This window comes from Mixophyes fleayi, chromosome 10, assembly GCF_038048845.1.
Source record: "Mixophyes fleayi isolate aMixFle1 chromosome 10, aMixFle1.hap1, whole genome shotgun sequence".
Taxonomy (NCBI): Eukaryota; Metazoa; Chordata; class Amphibia; order Anura; family Limnodynastidae; genus Mixophyes; species Mixophyes fleayi.
The window spans coordinates 104,775,900-104,786,223 of record NC_134411.1 but is presented as its reverse complement, the minus strand read 5'-3'; the positions used below and the strand labels follow the sequence as shown (position 1 = coordinate 104,786,223).

Here is a 10,324-nt window from a genome sequence, read left to right as displayed (position 1 = left end):
TCCGGTGTGGTAACCCGGGTAACGTGATGCACACCAGAGTGTAATTAGTGCCAGAGACAGGTGCAGTATGATTACTGTAATATACAATGTATCTTATTATACTACAATCAGTATTATATACAATGTATCTTATTATACTACAATCAGTATTATATACAATGTATCTTATTATACTACAATCAGTATTATATACAATGTATCTTATTATACTACAATCAGTATTATATACAATGTATCTTATTATACTACAATCAGTATTATATACAATGTATCTTATTATACTACAATCAGTATTATATACAATGTATCTTATTATACTACAATCAGTGTTATATACAATGTATCTTATTGTACTATAATCAGTGTTATATACAATGTATCTTATTATATACAATGTATCTTATTGTACTAGAATCAGTATTATATACAATGTATCTTATTATATACAATGTATCTTATTATACTAGAATCAGTATTATATACAATGTATCTTATTATACCACAATCAGTATTATATACAATGTATCTTATTATACTAGAATCAGTGTTATATACAATGTATCTTATTATACTAGAATCAGTATTATATACAATGTATCTTATTATACTACAATCCGTATTATATACAATGTATCTTATTATACTACAATCAGTATTATATACAATGTATCTTATTATACTACAATCAGTATTATATACAATGTATCTTATTATACTACAATCAGTGTTATATACAATGTATCTTATTGTACTACAATCAGTGTTATATACAATGTATCTTATTGTACTAGAATCAGTGTTATATACAATGTATCTTATTATATACAATGTATCTTATTGTACTAGAATCAGTATTATATACAATGTATCTTATTATATACAATGTATCTTATTGTGCTATAATCAGTATTATATACAATGTATCTTATTATACTACAATCAGTATTATATACAATGTATCTTATTATACTACAATCAGTATTATATACAATGTATCTTATTATACTACAATCAGTATTATATACAATGTATCTTATTATACTACAATCAGTATTATATACAATGTATCTTATTATACTAGAGTCAGTATTATATACAATGTATCTTATTATACTACAATCAGTATTATATACAATGTATCTTATTATACTACAATCAGTATTATATACAATGTATCTTATTATACTAGAATCAGTATTATATACAATGTATCTTATTGTACTAGAATCAGTATTATATACAATGTATCTTATTGTACTAGAATCAGTATTATATACAATGTATCTTATTATACTAGAATCAGTATTATATACAATGTATCTTATTATACTAGAATCAGTATTATATACAATGTATCTTATTATACTAGAATCAGTATTATATACAATGTATCTTATTATACTAGAATCAGTATTATATACAATGTATCTTATTATACTAGAATCAGTATTATATACAATGTATCTTATTATACTAGAATCAGTATTATATACAATGTATCTTATTGTACTAGAATCAGTATTATATACAATGTATCTTATTATATTAGAATCAGCATTATGTACAATGTATCTTATTATACTAGAATAAGTATTATATACAATGTATCTTATTGTACTAGAATCAGTATTATATACAATGTATCTTATTATACTACAATCAGTATTATATACAATGTATCTTATTATACTAGAATCAGTGTTATATACAATGTATCTTATTGTGCTATAATCAGTATTATATACAATGTATCTTATTATACTAGAATCAGCATTATATACAATGTATCTTATTACTAGAATCAGTATTATATACAATGTATCTTATTATACTTCAATCAGTATTATATACAATGTATCTTATTACTAGAATCAGTATTATATACAATGTATCTTATTACTAGAATCAGTATTATATACAATGTATCTTATTGTACTATAATCAGTATTATATACAATGTATCTTATTGTACTATAATCAGTATTATATACAATGTATCTTATTATACTAGAATCAGTATTATATACAATGTATCTTATTGTACTAGAATCAGTATTATATACAATGTATCTTATTATACTAGAATCAGTATTATATACAATGTATCTTATTGTACTAGAATCAGTATTATATACAATGTATCTTATTATACTAGAATCAGTATTATATACAATGTATCTTATTATACTAGAATCAGTATTATATACAATGTATCTTATTATACTAGAATCAGTATTATATACAATGTATCTTATTATATTAGAATCAGTATTATATACAATGTATCTTATTATACTACAATCAGTATTATATACAATGTATCTTATTATACTACAATCAGTATTATATACAATGTATCTTATTATACTACAATCAGTATTATATACAATGTATCTTATTATACTAGAATCAGTATTATATACAATGTATCTTATTATACTAGAATCAGTATTATATACAATGTATCTTATTATACTAGAATCAGTATTATATACAATGCATCTTATTATACTAGAATCAGTATTATATACAATGTATCTTATTGTACTAGAATCAGTATTATATACAATGTATCTTATTATACTAGAATCAGTATTATATACAATATATCTTATTATACTAGAATCAGTATTATATACAATATATCTTATTACTAGAATCAGTATTATATACAATGTATCTTATTGTACTATAATCAGTATTATATACAATGTATCTTATTATACTACAATCAGTATTATATACAATGTATCTTATTATACTAGAATCAGTATTATATACAATGTATCTTATTATACTACAATCAGTATTATATACAATGTATCTTATTATACTACAATCAGTACTATATACAATGTATCTTATTATACTAGAATCAGTATTATATACAATGTATCTTATTATACTACAATCAGTATTATATACAATGTATCTTATTATACTAGAATCAGTATTATATACAATGTATCTTATTATACTAGAATCAGTATTATATACAATGTATCTTATTATACTACAATCAGTATTATATACAATGTATCTTATTATACTACAATCAGTATTATATACAATGTATCTTATTATACTACAATCAGTATTATATACAATGTATCTTATTGTACTAGAATCAGTATTATATACAATGTATCTTATTGTACTAGAATCAGTATTATATACAATGTATCTTATTATACTACAATCAGTATTATATACAATGTATCTTATTGTACTAGAATCAGTATTATATACAATGTATCTTACTGTACTAGAATCAGTATTATATACAATGTATCTTATTATACTAGAATCATTATTATATACAATGTATCTTATTGTACTAGAATCAGTATTATATACAATGTATCTTATTACTAGAATCAGTATTATATACAATGTATCTTATTGTACTAGAATCAGTATTATAATCAATGTATCTTATTATACTAGAATCAGTGTTATATACAATGTATCTTATTATACTAGAATCAGTATTATATACAATGTATCTTATTATACTAGAATCAGTGTTATATACAATGTATCTTATTGTACTATAATCAGTATTATATACAATGTATCTTATTATACTAGAATCAGTATTATATACAATGTATCTTATTACTAGAATCAGTATTATATACAATGTATCTTATTACTACAATCAGTATTATATACAATGTATCTTATTATACTACAATCAGTATTATATACAATGTATCTTATTACTATAATCAGTATTATATACAATGTATCTTATTACTAGAATCAGTATTATATACGGCTGCTTCTATCACATCATCAATAACCACTAGTGACCCGGTGCCACTGGAAGCCATGTGTGCCCATGCCATGACACCGCCTCCACCGTGTCCTACAGATGATGTGGTAGCCTTCGGGTCATGTGTCATTACTCCATACTCCCATCATTCTGGTACAGGATGATCTTAGCTACATCTGTCCATAGATTACTGCTCCACAACTGGGCTGTGTTACATGTTATTGCCAAGTCTAATCTGGGCTTTTTATTCTTGAGGTTTATGAACAGTTTGTACCATGTGGTGAGCTCTCTGTATTTACTCTCGTGATGGTAGACTTGGATAAGGATGTACCTACCTCCTGGATAATAATGTACCTACCTCCTGGATAATGGTGTACCTACCTCTTGAATAATGATGTACCTACCTCCTAGATAATGATGTACCTACCTCTTGGATAATGATGTACCTACCTCTTGGATAATGATGTACCTACCTCGTGGATAATGGTGTACCTACCTCCTGGATAATGATGTACCTACCTCCTAGATAATGATGTACCTACCTCGTGGGTAATGGTGTACCTACCTCCTGGATAATGATGTTCCTACCCCCTGGGTAATGATGTACCTACCTCTTGGATAATGATGTACCTACCTCCTAGATAATGATGTACCTACCTCCTGGATAATGATGTACCTACCTCTTGGATAAGGATGTACCTACCTCCTGGATAATGATGTACCTACCTCTTGGATAATGATGTACCTACCTCCTAGATAATGATGTACCTACCTCTTGGATTAAGATGTACCTACCCCCTGGATAATGATGTACCTACCTCCTGGATAATGGTGCACCTACCTCCTGGATAAGGATGTACCTACCTCTTGGATAAGGATGTACCTACCTCCTGGATAATGGTGCACCTACCTCCTGGATAATGGTGTACCTACCTCTTGGATAAGGATGTACCTACCTCCTGGATAATGATGTACCTACCTCCTGGATAATGGTGTACCTACCTCTTGGATAATGATGTACCTACCTCCTAGATAATGATGTACCTACCTCCTGGATAATGATGTACCTACCTCTTGGATAAGGATGTACCTACCTCCTGGATAATGATGTACCTACCTCTTGGATAATGATGTACCTACCTCCTAGATAATGATGTACCTACCTCTTGGATTAGGATGTACCTACCCCCTGGATAAGGATGTACCTACCTCCTGGATAATGGTGCACCTACCTCCTGGATAAGGATGTACCTACCTCTTGGATAAGGATGTACCTACCTCCTGGATAATGGTGCACCTACCTCCTGGATAATGGTGTACCTACCTCTTGGATAAGGATGTACCTACCTCCTGGATAATGGTGTACCTACCTCTTGGATAAGGATGTACCTACCTCCTGGATAATGATGTACCTACCTCCTGGATAATGATGTACCTACCCCCCGGATAATGATGTACCTACCTCCTGTATAATGATGTACCTACCTCCTGAGTAATGATGTACCTCCCTCCTGGATAATGATGTACCTACCCCCTGGATAATGATGTATCTACCTCCTGGATAATGATGTACCTACCTCCTGGATAATGATGTACCTATCTCCTGGATAATGATGTACCTACCTCTTGGATAAGGATGTACCTACCTCCTGGATAATGATGTACCTACCTCCTGGATAATGATGTACCTACCTCCTGGGTAATGATGTACCTACCTCCTGGATAATGATGTACCTACCTCCTGGATAATGATGTACCTACCTCCTGGATAAGGATTTACCTACCTCCTGGATAATGATGTACCTACCTCTTGGATAAGGATTTACCTACCCCCTGGATAATGATGTACCTACCTCCTGGATAAGATGTACCTACCTCCTGGATAAGGCTGTACCTACCCCCTGGATAATGATGTACCTACCTCTTGGAGAGAGTCCTTCCCTTGTCTGGATGTTGTAAAGGGGTTTTCCATGTAAAGGACCCTGTGATCATCCACCACTGTTGTCTTCCATGGACGTCCAGCTCTCTTGTGTTGCTGAGCTCAGCAGCGTGTTCTTTCTTTTCTCAGAATGTCCCACACTCTGGATTTGACCTCTCCTAAGGTTCCCGCCGTCTCTCTGATGGTTTTTGTTTTGTTTTTGCAGCCTCAGGATGGCCGGTCTCACTGCATTGAAAGCTCCTTTGACCACGTTAAGGATTCACAGCAACAACTTCCAATTGATAAATAAATAACGAAAGGAATAGCCGCACCTGTCCATCAAACAGGTTTTGAGTCAATTGTCCAATTACTTTTGGTCCCTTAAATGAAGAGGGGGCGACATATTAACCAGCTGTAAACCATAAACCCGTCCTCCAATATGGATGTGAACATCCTCAAATTAAAGCTGATAGTCTGCACTCTAGGCCCATATTCATTATATAACTGTAACCTGCTAAAATTTTAAAAATTGTCAGTGCCCATATATATATGGATCTAACTGTAAACATTCACAAAGTCATGTAATGTATCCCCTCGGCTGGACTGTGACGGAACTGTTGGGACTGAGGTTTAGGACCATAATGTAATAGCACTTTGGGTTTTCCAGGGTTCTAGGACCGGTGAGATGGACGTTCTGGAGGAAAGTTTGTCTGAGGAGCAGCTACAGGAGAAGGATGAAGTTCTGAGCGAGGACGAGCTGAGAGAGATACAGGAGAACATGACGCACATTGAGGTGACAGACGTGGACAGCTCAGAGTGAGTAATGGTGCATTGTCTGGTCTATTCCATGACTGGATATATCTTATAGAAATGAATGACAATAATAATGACAATACATATATAATACACTGTATAACCAGTGATGAATTAAACCCCAACAGGACCTCAGCGGTGCTCAGTGTGTGTGCTCCCATTCCCCATTCTACTTTATATAATGCCACATCATGCAATGAAACACTCCTGATTCCCTAATATTGCCCCCACCTTCTGTCCCCAGCTAGTCTCTGCCCCTCCCCCAGTCACCCGCTCTCTCCTGCAATCGCTGTATCTCCTTTTATGCACTTAGTTTCTGCCACATGACTGGCTGATTAGATACTTACAGAAGCAAGAGGGACACAGGTCTACATAATAAAGTGGCCACTGAGTGCGAGTGTGTGTGTATATATATCATACTTACCACCGGGAGAGTAGGCGTGACTGGAGGGCGGGAGGGGGCGGGACGAGGCCAATCGCATCATTTTGGCCCCGCCCCCCACGAAACTGTAATTTGTGTAGCGGGGGCGGGGCCAAAATGATGAGATTGGCCTCGTCCCGCCCCCTCCCGCCCTCCAAAATGGCGTGATTCACCGAGAATCGCGTCAAATTTGACGCGAGTCTCGGTGAGATTGGGATGCGGGAGAAATGCCAGCTTGCCCAGGAGACTGACCCGAATTTCGGGAGTCTCCCGGGCTTTCCGGGAGAGTTGGCATGTATGATATATATATATATATATATATATATATATATATGTATATATATAATGTGTGTGTTTTATATTGTGACATAAGCGCCGGGGAAGTCATCATAGGCAGATATATATCTCACATGCTTCTTTGTACGTTTTAAATCCCTAAATTGTCTTCAACTATAGGAAAAGCTGATTAGGGTCCCTGGGGTTATGTATGAAGAGAGAAGGGTGTGCTCCATACATAAGATCCTTTTCCAGGTCTCCTAAATTACCTGTGTCAGACATGTTTTAAAATTAGCAACATTTTCTCCACCTGTCATTTTTAAAAATACTTTATTGAATGTAAATCATTTTACAGAGTATGGTCAGTGAGGTAACGATGACTTTATATTCTTTCAGTCTCCACTAATTAGAATTTGTGTTGCAGAGAGCCAGTCACCACAATGGAAGACATGAGATTCCCATCTTCCTACACCAGTAATTCTCCACAGGAACAGATGCTGCTAAGTCTGGCTGAGAACTTCTGGCGTCAGTACACACACCTCTATCCAGACAGAAAACCTCTCTTCATCTCTCCACTGAATGAGTGTGGTGTGGAGGTGAGTCATGTCTGCTGGTTCTCTCCCTCTGTGTAAGATGGAGGACGCCTGTTGGTTGCCCCCCGTGTGTAAGATGGAGGACGTCTGGTGGTTCCCTCCCGTGTGTAAGATGGAGGACGTCTGGTGGTTCCCTTCCATGTGTAGGATGGAGGACGTCTGGTGGTTCCCTCCCGTGTGTAAGATGGAGGATGCCTGTTGGTTGCCCCCCGTGTGTAAGATGGAGGACGTCTGGTGGTTCCCTCCCGTGTGTAAGATGGAGGACGTCTGGTGGTTCCCTCCCGTGTGTAAGATGGAGGACGTCTGGTGGTTCCCTCCCGTGTGTAAGATGGTGGACGTCTGGTGGTTCCCTCCCGTGTGTAAGATGGAGGACGTCTGGTGGTTCCCTCCCGTGTGTAAGATGGAGGACGTCTGGTGGTTCCCTCCCGTGTGTAAGATGGAGGACGTCTGGTGGTTGCCTCCCGTGTGTAAGATGGTGGACTGTCACGGGCACTAGGAGTCTTTACCCAGGGATCACCAGATGGTAGGCTTACCAGAGCAATGTAGATGGTAATAGAGTACTCTGGTAGCTGGGTGATCACGGAACATGAAATGATGGCCGATGAGATGCTCAGGAAAGTCTATGACTAGCAACACTGGTAATAATGAGGTAATAATACACAAGGAACTGTATGGACAAGGACACGTGGAGGTAGTCAGTGGTCTGCGATAGCAAGTTGTACCACTGCTATAGTGAGGAGGAATGTCCAACAGAAACAAGGAGGTGATGAGAGTCAGCGGTCTGCGGGTAGCAAGTTGCACCGCTGTCTGAGTGAAGGAATGGAATCCAAGTGGAGGTATCCAGGTAGTCAGTGGTCTGCGGTAGCAAGTTGTACCACTGCTATGTGAGAGGATGATGGAACAGGTGATACCGGAAACAGGGATCAGTGGTCTGACATCAGCAAGTTGTACCACTGAATATATATGTGAGGAGGTGCACAGGGGAAGACTGCAACACAGGATATACACAGGCACCTTATACACGATCCACAGTAATATGCACAATATAGATATATATATGGATATAAATGACTGAGCAGGTCTGCAATCTAGAAAGTCTCTTGAAGTAGTCCAGCACAATGATAACACAGTCAATGATGGCAATAGACTCAGCGGATAGCAAACTCCAGAGAGAACCAAACACAGTCCAGCAAGATATGCAATACACAGCACAGTCAATGAGAAGTATGCATACCGTGGTTCAGCAGTAGCAGTCAGATGGGATTGCAGCGGTACCTGAGCGGCTGGAGACCGACTGGATAGGAAGTCCCTGGATAGGTGAGGCAGCGGTCTAGCAGGTGCAGCGCACAGGTGAGTAGACCAACAGGGACACGAATCCACAGGAGTCAGCAACACGTGGGACTGGACTCATAAGGGACCCAGGCGAATGGAGATGATCCAGCAGAGGGTAGTAGATGAGATACAAATCCAATGCTGACAGGAGGGTAGAGACCAGTGGAACAAGTGAAGGCGTGGAGAGTGGATCAGCAGGAGATGGACGATAGCGCTGACCACAGCGGCAGGACTCAGCGGCACACGGAGGTAACCAGTAGCAACCACAGGAACCAACAGCGATGGGAAACAGGAGTGCAGCGCAGGGCAGGAGCTGTAGATCACGAAGTGTAGCAGATGGTAATGAAAGCGGCAGTCTCGAGGAAGTCACAGCAAAGATGAGATGAGACTGTAGTGCACGGAGGCAGCGGATAGTAATCAGCTGGCAGTCACGATGTTGAACACAGGCGAGTTGCAAGCAGGAGACTGCAGTGCACGGAGGCAGCGGATAGTAGTCAGCTGGCAGTCACGATGATGAACACAGGCGAGTTGCAAGCAGGAGACTGCAGTGCACGGAGGCAGCGGATAGCAATCAGCAAACAGACTTGATGAGAAGCAGGTGAGTGAAGTAAAAGCTGGAGTGCACGGAGGCAACGGATAGCAATGAGCAAACAGTCACATAGATATAAAATAACGTTGAAGTGGTTTAGAAGACTGCAGTGCACGGAGGCAGCGGATAGGAATCAGCCAGTCATGATGATACAGTTAATGGTAGAAGTGGCATGGGAACCACAGTAGTAGAAGTGGTATAGAAGACTGTAGTGCACGGAGGCAGCGGATAGGAATCAGCAAACAGTCCTGATGATACAGTTGATGGTAGAAGTGGTATGGGAACCACAGGAATAGAAGTGGCTTGGAAACCACAGGAATCAGCAGCGCTGAACACACGAGAAATACAGGAACACCTTCAGAGACTCATGAGGAATGAGACTCCAAGATCAGGCAACGTGGTGTTGACCACAGGTGCTTAATATAGGGAGGTGCCTGATCTGCCAATTGAGTTAAAGGGGTATACACTGAAGTATAGAAAAGGGCTGCGCATGCGCAGATCCTCAGGATGGTGGACGACCACGGTTCCTAAATGTCCGGGAAGAGGCACTCACGGTCCGGTGAGTGACAGTACCCCCCCTTTTAAAGGTGGGCACAGAACGCCT

At 37.6% G+C, this 10,324-nt stretch overlaps 1 protein-coding gene across 1 annotated transcript in view; it reads left to right on the top strand.

Moving 5' to 3' along the window:
* Nucleotide 1: 1 nt before the first annotated feature.
* DRC7 (dynein regulatory complex subunit 7) overlaps nucleotides 2-10,324 on the top strand; it is a 50,696-nt gene continuing 40,373 nt past the window's right edge. Inside the window, exons 1-3 of the mRNA XM_075189444.1 lie at nucleotides 2-60; nucleotides 6,364-6,512; nucleotides 7,631-7,802. Coding sequence (XP_075045545.1) covers nucleotides 6,382-6,512; nucleotides 7,631-7,802 — 303 coding nt within the window. The 5' untranslated portion in view covers nucleotides 2-60; nucleotides 6,364-6,381. The remainder of the gene's footprint in view (nucleotides 61-6,363; nucleotides 6,513-7,630; nucleotides 7,803-10,324) is intronic.